The following is a 22,500-nucleotide window of genomic DNA, read 5'->3' on the forward strand; positions in this document are numbered from 1 at the left end:
GAGGAGAGAGATGGAGAGGGAGGGGAGGGAGAGAGAGAGATGAGATGGAGAGGAGAGGAAGAGAAGAGAGATGGGAGGGAGGAGTGGAAGAGATGGAGAGGGAGGGGAGGGAGGGAGAGAGATGAGAGGGAGGGAGGGGAGAGAGAGGGAAGAGATAGAGAGGGAGGGGAGGGAGAGAGAGGAAGAGATGGAGAGGGAGGGGAGGGAGAGAGAGGATGAGATGGAGAGGGAGGAGGGGAAGAGAGAGGGGAGAGATGGAGAGGGATGAGATGGAGAGGGAGGGGAGGGAGAGAGGGAGAGAGATGGAGAGGGGAGGGGGAGGGAGAGGAGGAGATGGAGAGAGGAGGAGAGGAAGAGATGGAGAGGGAGAAGGGAGGAGGGGGAGGGAGGGAGAGATGGAAGAGATGGAGGGGAGGGAGGGGAGGGAGAGAGAGGATGAGATGGAGAGGAGGGGAGGGAGAGAGAGGAAGAGATGGAGAGAGGGGAGGGAGGGAGAGAGGATGAGATGGAGAGGGAGGGGAGGGAGAGGGAGGGGAGAAGAGAGGAGAAGGATGGAGGGGGAGAGGGAGGATGGGAAGAGGAGAGAGAGGAAGAGATGGAGAGGGAGGGGAGGGAGAGAGGAAGAGATGGAGGGAGGGAGGGGGGAGATGGAAGAGATGGAGAGGGAGGGGAGGGAGAGAGTGGAAGAGATGGAGAAGGAGGGGAGGGGAGGGAGGAGGGAAGAGATGGAGAAGGAGGAGGAGGGGAGAGGAAGAGGGAGGGAGGGAGAGGGAGAGGGAGGAGAGGATGAGAGAGGGAGGGGAGGGGAGGGGAGGAGAGAGGAGGAAGAGATGGAGAGGGAGGGAGAGGGAGAGAGAGGGAGGGGAGGGAGAGAGGGAAGGAAGAGAGGGAGGGGAGGGAGAGGGGAGGAAGAGAGGGAGAGGGAGAAGAAGGGAGAGGGAGGAGAGGAAGAGGGAGGGAGGGGGAGAGAGAGATGGAAGAGATGGAGAGGGAGGGGAGAGGAGAGGAAGAGAGGGATGAGAGGGGAGAGGAAGGAGGAGGAGGAGGGGAGAGAGAGGAAGAGATGGAGAGGGAGGGGAGGGAGGGAGAGAGAGGAAGAGATGAGAGAAGAGAGGGGAGGGGAGGGGAGGGAGAGAGGAAGAGATGGAGAGGGAGGGGAGGGAGAGGGAGGAAGAGATGGAGAAGGAGGGGAGGGGAGGAGAGAGAGGAGGGGAGAGGGAGGGAGGGAGGGAGGAAGAGAGGGAGAGAGGGAGAGGGAGGGGAGGGGAGAGGAAGAGATAGAGAGGAGGGAGGAGGGAGGAAGAGTGGGAGGGAGGGAGAGAGAGGAAGAGATGGAGAGGGAGGGGAGGGAGAGATGAAGGAGAGGGAGGGGAGGGGGAGGGAGGAAGAGAGGGAGAGAGGGAGGGGAGGGGAGAGAGAGGAAGAGAGATGGAGAGGGAGGGAGATGGAGAAGGAGGGGAGGGGAGGGAGAGAGGAAGAGATAGATGGAGGGAGGGAGGGGAGGGAGGGAGAGGAGGAGAGGAGAGAGGGGAGGGAGAGATGGAAGAGATGGAGAGGGAGAGGGAGGAGAGAGATGGAGAGAGGAGGGGAGGGGGGAGAGGAGGAAGAGATGGAGAGGGAGGGGAGGGAGAGATGGAGAAGAGATGGAGAGGGAGGGGAGAGAGAGGAGAGGAAGAGATGGAGAAGAGGGAGGAAGAGAGGGAGAGAGGAAGAGATGGAGAGGGAGGGGAGGGAGAGGGAGGAGAGAGAGGGAGGGAGGGAGAGGGGAGAGGAGATGGAAGAGATGGAGGAGAGGGAGGGGAGAGAGGAGAGGGAGGGAGGGGAGGAGAGGGAAGAGATGGAGAGGGAGGGGAGAGAGGAAGAGATGGAGGGAGAGGGAGGGGAGAGAGGGAGGGGAGGGAGAGGAGAGGAAGAGATGGAGAGAGGAGGGGAGGAGAGAGGAAGAGATGGAGAGGGAGGGGGGAGGGAGAGAGAGGGAGGAGGGAGGAGGGAGAGAGGGATGAGAGGAGAGGGAGGGAGAGAGAGGAAGAGATGGAGAGGGAGGGAGGGGAGGGGAGGAAGAGATGGAGAGGGAGAGGGAGGGAGAGAGGGAGGAAGAGATGGAGAGGGAGGGGAGGGGGAGGGAGAGAGAGGAGAGGGAGGAAGAGAGGGAGGGGAGGAGAGAGAGGAAGAGATGGAGAAGGGGGGAGGGAGAGAGAGGGAGGGGAGGGATGGAGATGGGAGGGAGAGGGAGAGGGAGGAGAGATGGAGAGGGAGGGGAGGGAGAGGGAGGGGAGAGAGGAAGAGATGGAGAGGGGAGGAGGGAGGGAGGAAGAGATGGAGAGGGAGGGAGGGAGGGGAGGGGAGAGAGAGGAAGAGATGGAGAGGGAGGGGGAGGGAGAGAGAGGAAGAGATGGGGAGGGGAGGGGAGGGAGGAGAGAGGAAGAGAGGGAGAGGGAGGAGGAGGGAGAGAGAGGGAGAGGGAGGGGAGGGGAGGGAGAGGAGAGATGGAGAGGGAGGGGAGAGAGAGGGAGGGATGGAGAGGGAGGGGAGAGGAGGGAGGGAGGGAGAGGGAGAGGGAGGGAAGAGATGGAAGGGAGGGGGAGGGAGGGAGGAGTGGAAGAGATGGAGAGGGAGGGGAGGGAGAGGGAGAGGGAGGGAGGAGAGGGAGGAAGAGATGGAGAGGGAGGGAGGAGAGGGAGGAGAGGGAGGGAGGGAGAGAGAGGATGAGATGGGAGAGGGAGGGAGGGAGAGAGGAGAGAGAGAGGGGGAGAGGGAGAGGAGGGAAGAGAGGGAGGGAGAGAGGAGGAAGAGGGAGGGGAGGGGAGGGAGAGAGAGAGGAGAGATGGGAGGGAGGGGAGAGAGAGGAAGAGGAGAGGGAGGAGGGAGAGAGGAATAGATGGAGAGGGAGGGGAGGGAGGAGAGGAGGGGAGGGGAGGGAGGGAGGGAAGAGAGGGAGGGAGGGAGAGAGAGAGATGGAGAGGGAGGGAGAGGGAGGGGATGGAGAGGGGAGGGAGGGATGAAGAGAGGAGAGGAGGGGAGGAGAGGGAGGAAGAGATGGAGAGGAGGGGAGGGAGAGGGAGGAGAGATGGAGAGGGAGGGGAGAGGGAGGGAGGATGAGAGGGAGAGGGAGAGAGAGGGAGAGGGAGGGAGAGGAAGAGATGGAGAAGGAGGGGGAGGGGAGGGAGGAGAGGGAAGAGGGAGGGAGAGGGAGGAGTGGAGAGATAGAGAGAGGGGAGGGGAGGAGAGAGGGAGAGAGAGAGGGAAGAGATGGAGAGGGAGGAGAGGGAGAAGAGAGGGAGGGGAGGGAGAGAGGAAGAGGGAGGGAGAGAGGAAGAGATGGAGAGGGAGGGGAGGAGAGAGAGGGAGAGGGAGGGGAGGGAGAGGGAAGAGATGGAGAGGGGAGGGGAGAGGGAGAGGGAGGGAGAGAGGGAGGAAGAGATGGAAGAGGGGAGGGGAGGGAGGGAGAGAGAGGAAGAGATGAGGGAGGAGGGGAGGGGATTCCTGGAAGAGGAGGAGAGGGGGAGGGGGGGAGAAGGACCTGGAGGGAAGAGATAGAGATGGAGGGGAGGGAGAGAGTGGAAGAGATAAGAGGGAGAGGAGAGGAGGGGAGAGAGAGGGAAGAGATAGAGAGGCAGGGGAGGGGAGACAGAAGACTGGATGGAGAGCAGACCAACAGGGGACCTTGGAAATGGAACCAATAATAATGGATGAAGGGCAGACAATCACTTATAAATCAGATAATCATCTCTCTCCCTCCCTCCTCCCAGGGGCCAGGGACTGTACCAATCTGAATCTTTTTTTTTTTTTTTTTTGGTCTGGGGGTCCAGTGAAGTCCTGTCTTGGGTATCCCTGGCTCTGAGCTCCCAGGCAGATGTAGAGTACACCTTCAGACTGACGGTCCGCAAGGAGGGAGAGATGGCCCCAGAGTCTACTGAGACAGACCGTGAGTACACACACACACATAGACACACACACAGAGGGAGGGGACACACACAGACCCTGAGTACACATAGGGACGCAGACTGTGAGTACACACACACACACACGGAGGTCAGACACACACACACACACACACACACACACACAGACACACACACACACACACACACACACACACACACACACACACACACACACACACACAGGCCCTGAGTACACACACACAGGACACACATGCACAGACACACAGAACGTGAGTACACACACAGGGGAGACAGACCGTGAGTACACATACAGACACACAGACAGACCGTGAGTACACACACACACACAGACAGACCCTGAGTACACACACTCAGACAGACAGACCTTGAGTACACACACAGACACACAGACAGACCATGAGTACACACACACAGACACACAGACACACAGACAGACCCTGAGTACACACACAAAGACAGACCAGGGAGAGGAGGGAGGGGACACAGTCAGACAGACCGTGAGTAGGGAGGGGACACACACACAGACAGACAGACAGACAGACAGACAGACAGACAGACAGACAGACAGACAGACAGACAGACAGACCCTGTGTACACAAACACACAGACAGACCCTGATTACACACACACACAGACAGACCGTGAGTACATACACAGACAGACAGACCGTGAGTACACACAGACAGACAGACAGACGAGACAGACAGACAGACAGACAGACAGACAGAAAGACAGAGGGAGGGAGTGAGTACACACACAGACAGACAGACTGTGAGTACACACACACACAGACAGACAGACAGACAGACAGACAGACAGAGGGAGACAGACAGACAGACAGACCCTTGAGTACAGACAGAGAAACAGACAGACAGACAGACAGACAGACAGACAGACAGACAGACACACAGACACACAGTACACACAGACAGACCGTGAGTACACACAGACAGACAGACTGTGAGTACACACACACAGACAGACCGTGAGTACACACACAGACAGACTGTGAGTACAACACACACACAGACAGACAGACCGTGAGTACACACACACACAGACAGACCGTGAGTACACACAGACAGACCGGGAGTACACACACACATACAGACAGACAGACAGACAGACCGGGAGTACACACACACACAGACCGTGAGTACACACACAGACAGACCGTGAGTACACACACACACACAGACAGACAGACCGTGAGTACACACACACACACACAGACAGACGGACGCACACACACACACACACACACACACACACACACACACACACACACACACACACACACACACACACACACACACAGACAGACAGACCATGACCTTGGTACACACACACACACAGACAGACAGACCGTGAGTACACACACACACAACACAGACAGACCGTGAGTACACACACCCACACACAGACAGACAGACCGTGAGTACACACATGGACAGACAGACAGACCGTGTGTACACACAGACAGACAGACCGTGAGTACACACACACAGACAGACCTTGAGTACACACACACAGACAGACAGACCGTGAGTACACACACACACACACACACACACAGACAGACCGTGAGTACACACACACACACACACACACAGACAGACAGACCGTGAGTACACACACACACACACACACACACACACACACACACACACACACACACACACACACACACACACACACACACAGACAGACAGACCGTGAGACACACAGGGACAGACAGACAGACCGTGAGTACACACACACACAGACAGGCTGTGAGTACACATACAGACAGACAGACCGTAGACACACACACACAGACAGAGACAGAGTGAGTACACACACACACACACACACACACACAACACACACAGACAGACAGACCGTGAGTACACACACACAGACAGACAAAGACATACACACACACAGACAGACAGACCGTGAGTACACACAGACAGACAGACCGGAGACACACACCCACACACAGACAGACAGACCGGAGTACACACACACAGACAGACAGACAGAGGGGGAGTACACACACACAGACAGGAGAGGACAGACAGACACACACACACACACACACACACAGACAGAGATGAGACACACACACAGACAGACAGACCGTGAGACACAACACACACAGACAGACAGACCGTGAGTACACACACACAGACAGACAGAGTGAGTACACACACACAGACAGACAGACCGGAATACACACACACACACAGACAGACAGACCGTGAGTACACACACACAGACAGACCTTGAGTACAGGGGACACACAGACAGACAGACCGTGAGTACACACACACAGACAGACCGTGAGGACACACACACACACAGACAGACCACACACAGACACACACACACACACACAGACAGACCGTGAGTACACACACACACAGACACACACACACAGACAGACAGACCGTGAGGGGACACACACACACACACAGACAGACAGACCGTGAGTACACACACACAGACAGACCGTGAGAGACACACACACACACAGACAGGGAGTGAGACCGCACACACACAGACAGACAGACCGTGAGTACACACACAGACAGACCTTGGTACACACACAGACAGACCGTGAGTACACACACACAGACAGACCAGACACACACACACAGACACACACACACACACACACACACACAGACACACACACACACAGACAGAGGGACACACACACACACACACACAGACAGACAGAGTGAGCACACACAGAGTACACACACACAGACGTGGAGACACAGTACACACACACACACACAGACAGACAGACCGTGAGGACACACACACACAGACAGACAGACAGACCGTGAGGACACACACACAGACAGACAGACCGTGAGTACACACAGGAACAGACAGACAGACCGGGAGTACAGAGGAACAGACAGACAGACAGACCGTGAGGACACACACAGACAGACCTTGAGACAAACACACACAGACAGAGGGAGTACACACACACAGACAGACAGACCGTGAGTACACACACACAGACAGACAGACCGTGAGTACACACAGACAGACCGTGAGTACACACACAGACAGATGAAATGTTTACTATTCTATTCAGAACTCAGTTGTCTGCATCATTGTTCTTTGTCCATTTGTTTCATTAGAATATGTACATATTTAGATTTGTTAGTGTTTGATGACTGGTATTGTTTATGCAGCAGACAGATGTTCAGCCAACACAGACTTGATGAAAAGGTTGTTGTTTCCTGTGTTCCCGACTCCCATAGCGACCACATTAGCATATTACCCATCATCATTAGCCAGGCGGTGTGCTTACGGAGCTCCTTACAGGCTGTTTCTCAGTCCTGTTCAGTCTGACAGAACACCATAAACACATGTGATTGTAGTTCCACTCTCCCGCTGCTACTAACTGCTACCTGACAGCTGACCAGGCTGGGTGTAATGGTCCCTAACCCACTGAGTTGGACCTGTAAATGGTTATGGCTTGAGGTTCGGTTAGAGGGGGAAGGGAAGGGGAAACCTAGTCAGTTGTACAACTGAATGTATTCAACTGAAATGTTTCTTCAGCATTTAACCCCAACCCCCTCTAAATCAGAGAGAGAGAGGGCTGGTTAGGTAAGGGGGGGGGGGTAAAGGAGGAGGGGTTGAGAGAGAGAGGGCTGGTTAGGAAGGGAGGAAGGGGGTAAAGGAGGAGGGGTTGAGAGAGAGAGATGGATAGGGTAAGGGAAGGGGGTTGAGAGGGAGGGGGGGAGGGGAATAAAGGGAGGGGTTGAGAGAGAGAGAGGGCTGGTTAGGGTAAGGGAAAGAGGGTGGGGGGGGGGGGGTAAAGGAGGAGGGGTTGAGAGAGAGAGAGGGGCTGGTTAGGGTAAGGAAAGAGGGGGGGGGGTAAAGGAGAGGGGGATGAGAGAGGAGGGGGGGTTAGAGAAGGGGAAAGAGGGAGGGGGGGGGAGGGAGGAGGGGGTTGAGAGAGAGAGGAGAGGGGGAGGGGTAAGGGAAAGAGGGAGAGGGAGGGGGGAGAGGGGAGGAGGGGGTTGAGAGAGAGGGGGGGTTGGGGGTAAGGGAAAGAGGGTGGGGTGGGGGGTAAAGGAGGAGGGGGAGAGAGAGAGAGGGCTGGTTAGGAGAAGGGAAAGAGGAGGGGTGGGGGGTAAAGGAGGAAGGGGTTGAGAGAGAGGGGAGGGAGAGAGAGGGCTGGTTAGGGTAAGGGAAAGGGGTGGGAGAGAGGAGGAGGGGAGAGAGAGGGAGAGAGAGAGGAGGGAAAGGGTAAGGGAAAGAGGGTGGGGGTAGGAAGGCGAGGGGAAGGAGGAGGGAGTTGAGAGAGAGAGAGGGCTGGGGGGGAAAGGGAGGGGAAGAGGGTGGGGGGTTGAGAGAAAGAGGGAGAGAGGGAGGAGAGGGGGCTGAGTTGAGAGAGAGGGAGAGGGAGGGAGAGAGAGGGAGAGGGAGGGTTGAGAGAGAGAGAGAGAGAGAGGGAGGGGAGAGAGAGAAGGGATAAGGCTAGGTTTAGGGTAGGGACGTCCCAACAATCCCAGATAGCACTGACCTATGGCCAGTTAACTTCCAAAACATATACCAGAGCAAGTAGTCCTGTAACCTTTTTGTCTAGATCAACGTCCTGATTCTAGAGAGTATCAGTCTGTTTTGTGCTAACGTTCCATTCCTCGCCTAGCTTGCTCTGCCAAACATTTACACGACACATTGACAAGGAGTGGAATGTTAGCACTGAAACAGGACCTGTTTCAGGCTAACTTGGATGTTCAAATGGAGAGTAAAGCAGGACAGAGTGGAGCCCTGGAGAGGAAGGGACCGTGAGTAGAATGAAACACACCTTCGTCTCAGAGGAGTAAATCATGATTATCATCGTTATTTTAATGAAAAGGTTACAGGGAACGGGGACTTGCTCTGTATATGTTTTGAAGGTTAACTGGCACACAGTCTGTAAACCAACCTACTGGCATACACTAGTCTCTCCCCCTCCCCCTCTCCCCCCTCCCTCTCTCTCCCCTCTCTCTCTCTCCCCGCTCTTTCTCTCCCCCTCCCTCTCTCTCCCCCAGCTCTTTCTCTCAACCTCCTCCCTCTCTCTCCCCTCTCCCTCTTTCTGTCAACCCCCTCCTCTCTCTCTCAGACAGACTCTTTCTCTCCCCCTCCCCTCTCTCCTCCCTCTCTCTCCCTCCCTCTCTTTCTCTCAACCCTCCCTCTCTCTCCCCCTCTCCCTCTCTTTCTCTCAACCCCTCAAACCCTCTCCCTCTCTCTCCCCCCTCTCTTTCTCTCAGCCCCCCTCCCTCTCTCTCCCCCTCTCCCCTCTTTCTCTCAACCCCCTCCCTCTCTCTCCCCAGACCCTCTCTTTCTCTCACACCCTCCCTCTCTCTCCCTCTCCCTCTCTTTCTCTCAACCCTCTCTCTCCCCTCCCTCTCTCTCCCCCTCCCTCTCTTTCTCTCAACCCCCTCCCTCTCAGACCCTCTCCCTCTCTTTCTCTTCCCCCTCAGACCTCCCCCTCTCCCTCTCTTTCTCCTCAGACCCTCCCTCTCTCTCCTCTCAGACAGACTTTCTCTGAACACACCCTCTCTCAGACCCTCTCCCCTCTCTTTCTCTCAGACTCCCTCTCTCTCCCTCTCTTTCTCTCACTCTCAGACCCCTCTCTCTCTCTCTCTCTCTCTCTCTCTCTCTCTCTCTCTCTCTCTCTAGACCGTCTCCCTCCCTCCCCTCACACTAATAGTCTGTCTCTCAGGTGCAATCCAGAGTGGTCATTATTGGCATAGGTGTAACACTCTCCCTCTCTCTCCAGACTTTCTCCCTCATGGTGTAACACACAGACAGACCGTCTCTCTCTCTCTCTCTCTCTCTAACAGCTGTGTCTCTCCCAGGTGCTTTCCAGACCGTGAGTATCACTCTCATGGTGTAACAGTGTGTCTCTCCCAGGTGCTGAGTCCACTCACTCACAGACTCTCATGGTGTAGTACACACTCTCACACAGACAGACTCTGGTCCAGAGTGGTCTATCCACATGGTGACAGACAGACTCTCTACTCTCACAGACTCTCCCCCATGGAGTAACAGTGTGTCTCTCCCAGGTGCTGGTCCAGAGTGGTCGTATCCCCATGGTGTAACAGTGTGTCTTCCCAGGTGCTGGTCCAGAGTGGTCGTATCCCCATGGTGTAACAGTGTCTCTCCCAGGTGCTGGTCCAGAGTGGTCGTATCCCCATGGTCTACCTGGAGTGTGTCAAGGCCCAGTCCATCTTCGAGGTCAGTCAGAACTCCTATGTCTACCTGGCTGGAACCTGCACCAACTGTCAGCCTTCCACCGTGGGTAAGACTTGAAAGTGTGTGTGTCTCACCTCTGACCCTATGCCTTTACTATTACTTAACCACTCTGAGTCTATCAGTGTTCTTTGTCCATTTGTCTCAGTAAGATGATGTCAGTATTTAGATTTGTCTCAGTGAGATGACTGGTAGTGTTTATGTCAGACAGATGTTCAGTGTTCCCCTGTCTCAGTAAAATGAGGTCAGTGTTCCCCTGTTCAGTGAGATGAGCAGTGTTCCCCCTGTCATCATTAGCCAGGCGGTGTTCCCCTGTCTCAGTGAGATGAGGTCAGTGTTCCCCTGTCCCAGTAAGATGAGGTCAGTGTTCCCCCTGTCCCAGTAAGATGAGGTCAGTGTTCCCTGTCTCAGTAAGATGGGTGTAGTGTTCCCCTGTCTCAGTAAGAGTGTTAGTGAGATGAGGTCAGTGTTCCCCTGTCTCAGGAAGATGAGGTCAGTGTTCCCCTGTCTCAGTAAGATGTTTTTCAGTGTTCCCCTGTCTCAGTGAGGTCAGTGTTCCCCCTGTCTCAGTAAGATGAGGTCAGTGTTCCCCTGTCTCAGTGAGATGAGGTCAGTTGTCTCAGTGAGATGAGGTCAGTGTTCCCCTGTCTGAGTGAGATGAGGTCAGTGTTCCCCTGTCTCAGTGAGAGGGTCAGTGTTCCCCCTGTCTCAGTGAGATGAGGTCAGTGTTCCCCTGTCTCAGTAAGATGAGGTCAGTGTTCCCCTGTCTCAGTGAGATGCGGTCAGTGTTCCCCTGTCTGGTGAGATGAGAGGAGGGGGTCCCCTGTCTCCAGTGAGATGAGGGCTGTGTTAGGTCAGTGAGAAGAGGGTCCCCCTGTCTCAGTAACATGAGGTCAGTGTTCCCCCTGTCTCAGTAAGATGAGGGTCAGTGTTCCCTGTCTCAGGGAGATGAGGTCCAGTGTTCCCCTGTCTCAGTAAGATGAGGTCAGTGTTCCCTTGTCTCAGGTAAGATGAGGTCAGTGTTCCCCTGTCTCAGTGAGATGAGGTCAGTGTTCCCCTGTCTGAGTGAGAGAGGTCAGTGTTCCCCTGTCTCAGTAAGATGAGGTCAGTGTTCCCTGTCTCAGTGAGATGAGGTCAGTGTTCCCCCTGTCTCATTGAGAGAGGTCAGTGTTCCCCTGTCTCAGTAACATGGGAAAGTGTTCCCCTGTCTCAGTAAGATGAGGTCAGTGTTCCCTGTCTCAGTAAGATGAGGTCAGTGTTCCCCTGTCTCAGTAAGATGGGTCAGTGTTCCCCTGTCTCAGTGAGATGAGGTCAGTGTTCCCCTGTCTCAGTGAGATGAAGTCAGTGTTCCCCTGTCTCAGTGAGATGAGGTCAGTGTTCCCCTGTCTCAGTAAGATGAGGTCAGTGTTACCCTGTCTCAGTAAGATGAGGTCAGTGTTCCCCTGTCTCAGTAAGATGAGGTCAGTGTTCCCCTGTCTCCAGTAAGATGAGGTCAGTGTTCCCCTCTCTCAGTAAAATGAGGTCAGTGTTCCCCTGTCTCAGTAAGATGAGGTCAGTGTCAGATTGGAGTTGTAATATAAGGGTAAAACAACATGTTCAGTATGACCTCTGAGGGGGGGCTCTCTGACAACAGTTTAGACTGGAACTATCAGACAGTAAAATACCTTTTCTTCTCTCTAGGGATCTCCCTCTCCCTCCCTCCCTTCCCTCTCCCTCTCCCTCTCCTTCTCCTTCTCCTTCTCCTTCTCCTTCTCCCTTCTCCCTCTCCCTCTCCCCTTTCCCTCTCCCTCTCCTTCTCCCTCTGTCTTTTCCAACTCCCTCTGGCTCGCCTAGCTCTGCTCCCAAACATTCCCTCACAACACTCCCTCTCCTCCTCCCTCTCCTTTCCCTCGAAACTCCTCTCCTTGGATTCTCAGGCTAACTCTGATTTCCTCTCCCTCTCCCTCTCCTTCAGAGTCTCCCTCTCCCTTTCCCTCTCCTCTGCTTCTCGGTCCTCTGAAACACACCCCTCTCCCTCTCCTTTAAATCTGATTATCTCGTTATTTTAATGAAAAGGTCTCCCTCTCCCTTTCCCTCTCCTCTCCCTCTGTTTTGGGAGAGTTAACCTCCTTCTCCCTCTGTTTCCCATCCTCCTTCTCATCTCCTCTCCCTTTCCCTCTCCTTTCCCTCTCCCTCTCCTTCTCTTTCCCTCTCCCTCTCCCTCTCCTCTCCCTTTCCCTCTCCTCTCTCTCCTTCTCCTTTCCCTCTCCTTTCCCCTCCCTCTCTCCCCCTCTCCCTCTCTTCTCCCTCAACCCCTCCTTTCTCTCTCCCTCTCCCTCTCCTTCTCCCTCTCCCTCTCCCTCTCCTTCTCCCTCTCTCCCTCCTTCTCTCAACCCCCTCCCTCTCCCTCTCCCCCCTCTCCCTCTCCTCTCCCTCCCTCTCCTTCTCCTCTCTTTCTCTCAACCCCCCTCCCCTTTCCCTCTCCTCCCCTTTCCCTCTCCTCTTCCCTCCAACCCCCTCTCCCTCTCTTTCTCTCAACCTTCTCCCTCTCCTTTCCCTCTCCCTCTCCCTCTCTCTCTCTCTCCCTCTCCCTCCCTCTCCTCTCCTCTCTCTCTCCCTCTCCTTTCCCTCTCCCTCTCCTTCTCCCTCTCCCTCCCTTTCCCCTCCCTCCCTCCCTCCTCTGGTTCTCCCTTTCCCTCTCCTCTAACAGTGTGTCTCTCCCAGGTCTACTCCCTTTGGTCTATCCCCATCCTTTTAACAGTGTGCTCCCTCCCAGGTGCTTTCCTCTCCCTCTCCCTCTCCCTTTCCCTCTAACTCTCCTTCTCCCAGGTGCTGGTCCTTCTCCCTATCCCCATGGTCTACCTCTACCGCTCCCTCTCCTTCTCCTTTTCCCTCCTCCCTCTCCTCTCTTCTCCCTCTCCCTTTCCCTCTGGCTCTCCCTTCTCCTCTCCTCTCCTCCCCTTCTCCCTCTCCCTCTCCTTCTCCCTCTTTTCCCTTTCCCTCTCCCTCTCCCTCTCTCCTTCTCCCTCTACCGCTCCCTCTCCTTCTCCCTTTCCCTCTCCCTCTCCCTCTCCCTCTCCCTTCCCTCTCCTCTCTCCTTCTCCCTCTCCCTTTCCCTTCCTTTCCTTCTCCCTCTCCCTCTCCCTCTCCTTCTCCCTCTCCCTCTCCCTCTCCTTCTCCCTCTCCCTCTCCCTTTCCTTTCCCTCTCCCTCTCCCCTCCCTTCTCCCTCTACCGCTCCCTCTCCTTCTCCCTCTTCCCTCTCCCTCTCCCTCTCCCCTTCTCCTTCTCCCTCTCCCTCCTCCTTCTCCCTCTCCCTCTCCTCCCTCCCTCTCCCTTCCCTTTCCCTCTCCCTCTCTCCTCTCAGTTCTCCCTCTCCCTCTCCCTTTCCTTTCCCTTTCCCTCTCCCTCTCCCTCTCCTCTCCCTCCCCTCTCCCTCTCCCTCTCCCCCTCTCCCTCTCCCTCTCCCTTCTCCCTCTCCCCTCCTCTCCCTCTCCCTCTCCCTCTCCCTCTCCCTTTCCTTTCCCTTTCCCTCTCCCTCTCCCTTTCCCTTTCCCTCTCCCTCTCCCTCTCCCTCTCCTCTCCCTCTCCTTCTCCCTCTCCCTCTCCCCTCTCCTTCTCCCTCTCCCTCTCCCTTCCCTTTCCTTCTCCCTCTCCTCTCCCTCTCCTTTCTCCTCTCCCTCTCCCTCTCCCCTCTCCTTCTCCCTTTCCCTCTCCCTCTCCTTCTCCCTCTCCCCTCCTCTCCCTCTCCTTCTCCCTCTCCTCTCCCTCCTTTCTCCCTCTACCGCTCCCTTTCCCTCTCCCTCTCCCTCTCCTTCTCCCTCTACCTCTCCCTCTCCCTCTCCCTCTCCCTCTCCCTCCTCTCCTAGCGTCTTCGTAACGAGACGCGGGTCCTGGACTGCAGCAGACATTAATTCTCTCTCTCCTCCCCCATAGCGTTGGACGGCAGTCACCCTTCGTAACGAGACCCTGGTCCTGGACTCCAGCAGCACAACAACTGGACGTGACAGTATGAACCTGGTTCTCCGCCAGGGCATCCTGCAAGACGGAGACTCCTACGTCTTCACCCTCCACGTAACCGACGGCAACATGGACCGCGAGGGCGTGGCGTCCATCACGCTACAGCCCAACATGCCCCGGCGGGCGGGGACTGTGACCTCCGAGTGGGGGAGGAGGAGAGGGGGACCAATCAGAACACTGGTGGACAGGGTGTACTTCAACTGTTCAGGTAGACACACTCTATTCTACTCTACTATATTCTACTCTACTACACTCTACTATAATCTACTATAATCTACTACTCTATTCTCCTATACTCTGTACACTACTCTATTCTACTATACTCTACTATATTATACTCTACTATATTCTACTATAATCTACTATGTTCTACTATACTCTATTCTCCCATGCTCTGTCCTCTACTTTATTCTACTCTACTCTATACTCTGTACTCTACTCTAATTCTCCTATACTCTATTCTACTATACTCTATTCTACTATATTCTACTCTACTATATTCTACTATAATCTACTCTATTATACTATACTCTACTATATTCTACTCTATGCTCTGTACTCTACTCTATTATACTATTCTCTATTCCACTAAACTCTACTCTATTTTACTATACTCTAACCTATTCTCATATACTCTACTATATTCTCCTATACTCTACTTTATTCTCCTCAATATTTTCCTACTATATTATATGCTATACGCTTTTATCCAAAGCTATTCTCCTCAACTCTATTTTCCTCTACCCTATTCTACTATGCTCTACCAACTGAGCTACAGAATTCTACTATACTCTACTCCATTCTACTATAATCTACTCTATTCTCTTATAAGCTACTCTATTCTCATATCCTCTATTCTACTATATTCTACTCTATTCTACTATAATCTACTCTATTCTCTTATATGCTACTCTATTCTCATATCCTCTATTCTACTATTTTCTACTATCTATTCTACTATATATTCTACTCTATTCTCTTATATTCTACTCTATTCTCCTATACTCTTCTATTCTACTATACTCTATTCTCTATTCTTATCCTATACTTTACTCTATTCTATTCTCCTATACACTACTCTATTCTACTCTACTATTATCCTATACTCTACTCTATTATCCTATACTCTACTCTATTCTACGATATTCTACTCTATTCTATTCTGTTATATTCTACTCTACTCTTTACTCTACTCTACTCTACTCTACTCTATTTTGTTATATTCTACTCTACTCTATTCTACTGTACTCTATTCTGTTATATTCTACTCTATTCTATTCTAGTATACTCTACTCTACTCTTTCTACTCTACTCTATTCTCCTCTACTCTATTCTGTTATATTCTACTCTATTCTACTGTACTCTATTCTGTTATATTCTACTCTACTCTACTCTATTCTGTTATATTCTACTCTATTCTACTCTACTCTATTCTGTTATACTCTACTCGACATCTTTTCTCTCCTCCCTCCCTCTCTCGTCTCTCCTCCCAAAGTCTTGAGTGTGTCAGACACTGTGACTCAGTAACTCAGGCCTCTCCCTCCTCTAGGTTACAGTGACCTGGGCGTGTCAGAGACCCCCTCTCCTGTATAGCCTGTTGGTGACTCGCTGCAGTGACATGCACTGTGAGGAGTTCTGTGTGTATAAAGGGACCAGTCCAGAGCACTCTGCCTTCCTGCCCCCTGGGTTCAGATCAGGTCGATACAGGGTGTCAGCATCCATTACTGTAGAAGACCACCAGGGGGCAGCAATCACCGCTCTCAACAAGTAAGGCCCATTATGACGCACTGTGAAGATGAATTTATGCATGTGTGTGGGTTCTTATCATGTGTGTGTGTCTGTGTGTGTGTCTGTGTGTGTGGGTTCTTATCATGTGTGTGTGTCTGTGTGTGTGTCTGTGTGTGTGGGTTCTTATCATGTGTGTGTGTCTGTGTGTGTGTCTGTGTGTCTGTGTGTGTGTCTGTGTGTGTGGGTTCTTATCATGTGTGTGTGTGTGTCTGTGTGTGGGTTCTTATGATGTGTGTGTGTCTGTGTGTTTGTGTGTGTGTCTGTGTGTGTGGGTTCTTATCATGTGTGTGTGTCTGTGTGTGTGTCTGTGTGTGTGGGTTCTTATCATGTGTGTGTGTCTGTGTGTGTGGGTTCTTATCATGTGTGTGTGTCTGTGTGTGTGGGTTCTTATCATGTGTGTGTGTCTGTGTGTGTGTTTTGTTACTGTGTGTGTCCCTAGGTCTGTGGACGTGGTTCTTCCAGACAGTCCTCCAGGCTACAGCAGCCTGCCCCACTGGCTCAGTGAGCTGACCTCCACCACACTCAGACAGCTACTGAAACAGGAGACTCACAGAGGGTCAGAGAGCTGTCCCTGGCCCTGATCACTGTTCTCAATGAGGTAGGATACTATCTATCTATCTATCTATCTATCTATCTATCTATCTATCTATCTATCTATCTATCTATCTATCTATCTATCTATCTATCTATCTATCTATCTATCTGTCTGTCTATCTGTCTGTCTGTCTGTCTGTCTGTCTGTCTGTCTGTCTGTCTGTCTGTCTGTCTGTCTGTCTGTCTGTCTATCTATCTATCTATCTATCTATCTATCTATCTATCTATGTCTGTTTATCTCTCTCCCCTGTATGTCTGTTTATCTCTCTCTCCTCCTGTATGTCTGTTTATCTCTCTCTCCTCCTGTATGTCTGTTTATCTCTCCTCCTGTATGTCTGTTTATCTCTCTCTCTCTCTCCTCCTGTATGTCTGTTTATCTCTCTCTCTCTCTCCTCCTGTATGTCTGTTTATCTCTCTCTCTCTCCTCCTGTATGTCTGTTTATCTCTCTCTCTCCTCCTGTATGTCTGTTTATCTCTCTCTCTCTCCTCCTGTATGTCTGTTTATCTCTCTCTCTCCTCCTGTATGTCTGTTTATCTCTCCTCCTGTATGTCTGTTTATCTCTCTCCTCCTGTATGTCTGTTTATCTCTTCTCTCTCTCCTCCTGTATGTCTGTTTATCTCTCTCTCTCTCCTCCTGTATGTCTGTTTATCTCTCTCTCTCCTCCTGTATGTCTGTTTATCTCTCTCTCTCCTCCTGTATGTCTGTTTATCTCTCTCTCTCCTGTATGTCTGTTTATCTCTCTCTCTCTCCTCCTGTATGTCTGTTTATCTCTCTCTCCTCCTGTATGTCTGTTTATCTCTCTCTCCTCCTGTATGTCTGTTTCTCTCTCTCTCCTCCTGTATGTCTGTTTCTCTCTCTCTCCTCCTGTATGTCTGTTTCTCTCTCTCCTCCTGTATGTCTGTTTATCTCTCTCTCCTCCTGTATGTCTGTTTATGGATCTTATCATGTGGGAATATAGACAGACAGACTGGGAATGAATTAATATAGACCCACAGACTGGGAATGAATTAATATAGAAACACAGACTGGGAATTAGTCTGCCAACAGCTAGCCAACAGCTAGCCAACAGCTAGCCAACGCCTACTGAATATAACTTCCGCACTCAACAACCTATATGTCTGTCTCCGCTCTCTCCACAGGTAGTATCACATTTTCATTTCATTTCATTACAGCACCGGTTTGATTTGTCTGATCTCTCTCTCCCTAGCTATGTCTGTCTCTGTGTATCAAAGATATGTCTGTCTAGAGCGATTTTCTAGGTTAGCTAGCCTATATGTCTGTCTCTCTTTAACGCAACGTAACGTCTCAACACTGCTAGCTAGCCAGCTATCTGTCCCCGAATAGCAGCACTGTAGAAACTATTACACTCTCGGAACCCTGATTATGTCTGTCAACAACGCAGCCACTGCCATAGTCTACAAAGTCAACAACGCAGCCAATGCCAGCTAGCCTACTTCAGCAGTACTGTATCATTTTAATCATTTTAGTCAATAAGATTCTTGCCGTGTATTAACTTTCTGAACATTCTCCCCTATAGTCCACTTGTCATTCCAATCTCCTTGCATTAGTATGTCTCTTCTGTAGCCTGTCAACTATGTGTCTGTCTATCCCTGTATGTCTCCTCTCTGCACAGACCATATATGTCTGCTTCCACTATATGTCTGTCTCTCTCTCCCCTAATGTCTGGTCCCAGCTCTCTCCCCTACGTGGATGTCTGTCTCTCTCTAGCCTCTGAACTGTCTGTCTCTATCCAACAAGGCAGAGTTCATCTCAGCCTATGCCTCCCTCCAGTCCTCGACTCTGGCACTGTCTGAAACATGGATCACCACAGATAACACTATATGTCTGTCTCTCTCTCTCCCACGTATGTCTCGCACTCTCCCCGAGATATGGTCTGTCGGGATCCTCATCTCTCCCAAGTGGTCATCTCTCTCTTTCTCCCCTTACCCATGTCTGTCTATCGCCTCCTTTGAATTTCATGCTGTCACAGTTACCAGCCCTTTATGTCTTAACATCCTTATCATTTATCGCCCTCCAGGTCTCGGAGAGTCTCATCTCCCTTATGTCTGTAAGCTCCTTTCCTGAGGACGGCTCACCTCTCACAGTGCTGGGCTCTTTAACCTCCCCACGTCTATGTTGACTCATTCCTCTCTCCTCCTTCTGTCTCCACTCCTCTCCCTTTGACCTCCCTCTCACCTTCCCCCTATATGTCAGTCAATATGCTCGACCTCATCTTTACTGATGCTGTTCTTCCACTAACCTCATTGCAACTCCCTCCAAGTCTCCGACCACTACCTTGTATATGTCTTCCCTCTCTCTCTCATCCTGTATGTCCCACACTCTCCCCTGATGTCTATCTCTCTCTCCCCCTATATGTCTGTCTCTCTCTCCCCCTATATGTCTGTCTCTCTTCCATCCTATATCTCTTCCTCTGCTCAAACCTTCTCCAACCTATCTCCTGATTCTGCCTCCTCAACCCTCCTCTCCTCCCTTTCTGCATCCTTCTCTCTATGTCCCCTATCCTCCAGGCCGGCTCAGTCCTCCCCTCCTGCTCCGTGGCTCGACGACTCATTGCGAGCTCACAGAACAGGGCTCTCTCAGCCCGGAAATGTCTGTCTCTCTCTCCCCTGCGGACCTGGCATCCTTTCACTCCCTCCCTCTACATTTTCCTCCTCTGTCCCTGCTGTCTGCCACTTTCTACCACCTGTATGTCTGCATCTGCCTCTAACCCTAGGATGCTCTTTGCCACCTTCTCCTTCCTCCTGAATCCTCCTCTCCCTCCTCCCCTCTCTGCAGATGACTGTCGTCAACCATTTTGAAAATATGTCTGACATCCGATCCTCGTTTGCTCTCAAACGACATGTCTGTTCTGCTCTCACTGCCCTACCCTGTGCTCTGTCTCCCTTTCTCCCCTCTCTCTCCAGATGAAATCTCTCTCTTGTGATGTCTGTCCCAACAACCTCCCCTATATGTCTCCTCTCTTCTCCCCATATGTCTGTCCTCTCTCCCCTATATGTCTGTCTCATCAACTCATCCCTGATGTCTGGTCTCTTCCTTCCTCTTCAAGAGAGCTATATGTCTGCTCTCCCTTCTCCCTACACTGATCCCTCCGATGTCAACAACTACAGACCAGTATGTCTGTCTTTTCTTTCTCTCCAAAACTCTTATATGTCTGTCCTCAGCTCTCCCCTATATGTCTCAGAATGACCTTCTCTGATCCAAATCAGTCAGGTTTCAAGACTAGTCATTCAACTGAGACTGTCTCTTCTCTGTATCACGGAGTCGCTCCTCTCCCCTGTATGTCTCTCTCCTCTCTCTCATCCTTATGTCTGTCTCTGCTCTTCGATATGTGAACCATCAGATCCTCCTCTCCACCCTCTATGTCTGTCTCTCTCGGCCCCCACGCTGTTGCGTCCTCCCCTGACATGTCTGTCCTACCAGGTGGTCCTTCTGTAGCTCTGTCATGGCGCTTGTAACGCCAGGGTATGGGTCTGTTCCGGGACCCCCATACGTAGAATGTATGCACACATGACTGTAAGTCGCTTTATAAAATGTCTGTCTAAATGGCATATATTCCCCTATATTGTCGTGGCGAGAATCTGTCTCCTCACCACGTCTCTCACCACTGGTGTCCCCAGGGCTCTGTCTGTCTCTCCTATTCTCGCTATACACCAAGTCACTGGCTCTGTCATCTCCTCACATGGTCTCTCCTATCATTGCTATGCAGACCACATATGTCTTCTCTTTCCCCTTCTGATGACCAGGTGTCTGTCTCTGCATGTCTGGCAGACATATCATGTGGATGACGGATCACCCCTCAAGCTGAATCGGCAAGACGGAGCTGCTCTTCCTCCCTATATGTCTGTCTCCTCTCCATGATCTGTCATCACGGTCTCAACCCATATGTCTGTCCTCCTCCCAGAGCGCTAAGAACCTTGGCGTGATCCTGGACAACACCCTGTCTGTCTCTCAACTAACATATGTCTGTCTCTGGCCTCGTTCCCTATAGGTTCATGCTCTTTCTCATCCCAGAGTCTCTCTGCTCACACAGGAAGCGGCGCAGGTCCTAATCCAGGCATATGTCATCTCCCTCTGGATTACTGCAACCCTATATGGCTGGGCTCCCTGCCTGTGCCATTCCCTATATGTCATCCAGTCGCCTCTCCCGTATATGTTCAACCTTCCCCAATGTCTGTCTCTCTCACCCTATATGTCTCCTCCGCTCTCTCCACTATATTCTGTTGAACTCCCCTATATGTCATCCTCTCTCCCCAAGTCATGTCTTCTCTCTCCGGATGTCTGTGAGGGGTCTGCTCTCAGTCTCCCAGGTCTGTCTCAGGCCCTACACCCAAACAAGGGCTACTGCGTTCATCCACCTCTGGCCTGCTCGCCCCCTACCACTGAGGAAGTACATGGTGTTGCTATCAGCCCAGTCAAAACTGTTCGCTCTCTGGCCCCCAATGGTGGAACAAACGTCTCCTCACGACTCCCCAGGACAGCGGAGTCAATCTCCACCTTCCGGAGACACCTGAAACCCCACCTCTTTAAGGAATCCCTAGGATAGGATAAAGTAATCCTTCTCACCCCCTTAAAAGATTTAGATGCACTATTGTAAAGTGGCTGTTCCACTGGATGTCATAAGGTGAATGCACCATTTGTAAGTCGTCTGGATAAGAGCGTCTGCTAAATGACCTAAATGTAAATCTAAATATGTTTATCTCTCTCTCCCTATATGTCTGTCTCTCTCTCTCCCTGTATGTCTGTATCTCTCTCTCCCCTGTATGTCTGTCTTCATCTCTCTCTCCCCTGTATGTCTCTTTCTCTCTCTCTCCCTGTATGTCTGTCTCTCTCTCTCTCCCTGTATGTCTGTCTCTCTCTCTCTCCCCTGTATGTCTGTCTCTCTCTCTCCCCTGTATGTCTGTCTCTCATCTCTCTCCCCTGTATGTCTGTCTCTCTCTCTCCCCTGTATGTCTGTCTCTCTCTCTCCCCTATATGTCTGTCTCTCTCTCTCCCCTATATGTCTGTCTCTTTCTCTCTCTCCCTATATGTCTGTCTCTCTCTCTCCCCTATATGTCTGTCTCTTTCTCTCTCTCCCTATATGTCTGTCTCTCTCTCCCCTATATGTCTGTCTCTCTCTCTCCCTATATGTCTGTCTCTCTCTCTCCCCTATATGTCTGTCTCTCTCTCTCCCCTGTATGTCTGTCTCTCTCTCTCCCTATATGTCTGTCTCTCTCTCTCTCCCTATATGTCTGTCTCTCTCTCTCCCCTGTATGTCTGTCTCTCTCTCTCCCCTGTATGTCTGTCTCTCTCTCTCCCCTATATGTCTGTCTCTCTCTCTCCCCTATATGTCTGTCTCTCTCTCTCCCTGTACCCATCAGTCAAGCTAATGTGTTCAGCCAGTGAGGCAGAAACCCTCAATCAGGAGAGAGAGTGATTTCCCATGGTGTTGTCTATGAATAGCGACCACCTGTTAACTACCCCTCTCCTATCCTCCCTCCTCCCTCGTCTCCTCTCTCTCTCCCCCTCTTCTCCTCTCTCTCTCCCCATCTTCTCTCTCTCTCCCCCTCATCTCCTCTCTCTCTCCCCATCTTCTCCTCTCTCTCTCCCCATCTTCTCTCTCTCTCCCCTCGTCTCTCTCTCTCTCCCCATCTTCTCTCTCTCCATCCTCTCTCTCTTCTCCCCTCTCTTCTCTCCCTCCCCCTCTTCTCTCTCTCCCCTCGTCTCTCTCTCTCTCTCCCCCTCGTCTCCTCTCTCTCCCCTCGTCTCTTCTCTCTCTCCCCTCGTCTCTCTCTCTCTCTCCCCTTGTCTCTTCTCTCTCTCCCCCTCGTCTCTTCTCTCTCTCCCCCTCGTCTCTCTCTCTCTCCCCTCGTCTCTTCTCTCTCTCCCCTCGTCTCTTCTCTCTCTCCCCCTCGTCTCCTCTCTCTCCCCCTCGTCTCTTCTCT

General features: G+C 52.3%; 1 protein-coding gene across 1 annotated transcript in view; it reads left to right on the plus strand.

Moving 5' to 3' along the window:
- The window catches only part of LOC118380693 (polycystin-1-like), a gene marked incomplete at its 5' end in the record, with an annotated part of 95,030 nt that overhangs the window by 16,873 nt on the left and 55,657 nt on the right, over positions 1-22,500 (plus strand). Inside the window, 6 exon segments of the mRNA XM_052509640.1 lie at positions 10,095-10,223; positions 14,092-14,383; positions 15,725-15,753; positions 15,755-15,942; positions 16,403-16,500; positions 16,503-16,561. Coding sequence (XP_052365600.1) covers positions 10,095-10,223; positions 14,092-14,383; positions 15,725-15,753; positions 15,755-15,942; positions 16,403-16,500; positions 16,503-16,561 — 795 coding nt within the window.

This window comes from Oncorhynchus keta, unplaced genomic scaffold (genome assembly GCF_023373465.1).
Source record: "Oncorhynchus keta strain PuntledgeMale-10-30-2019 unplaced genomic scaffold, Oket_V2 Un_contig_4882_pilon_pilon, whole genome shotgun sequence".
Taxonomy (NCBI): Eukaryota; Metazoa; Chordata; class Actinopteri; order Salmoniformes; family Salmonidae; genus Oncorhynchus; species Oncorhynchus keta.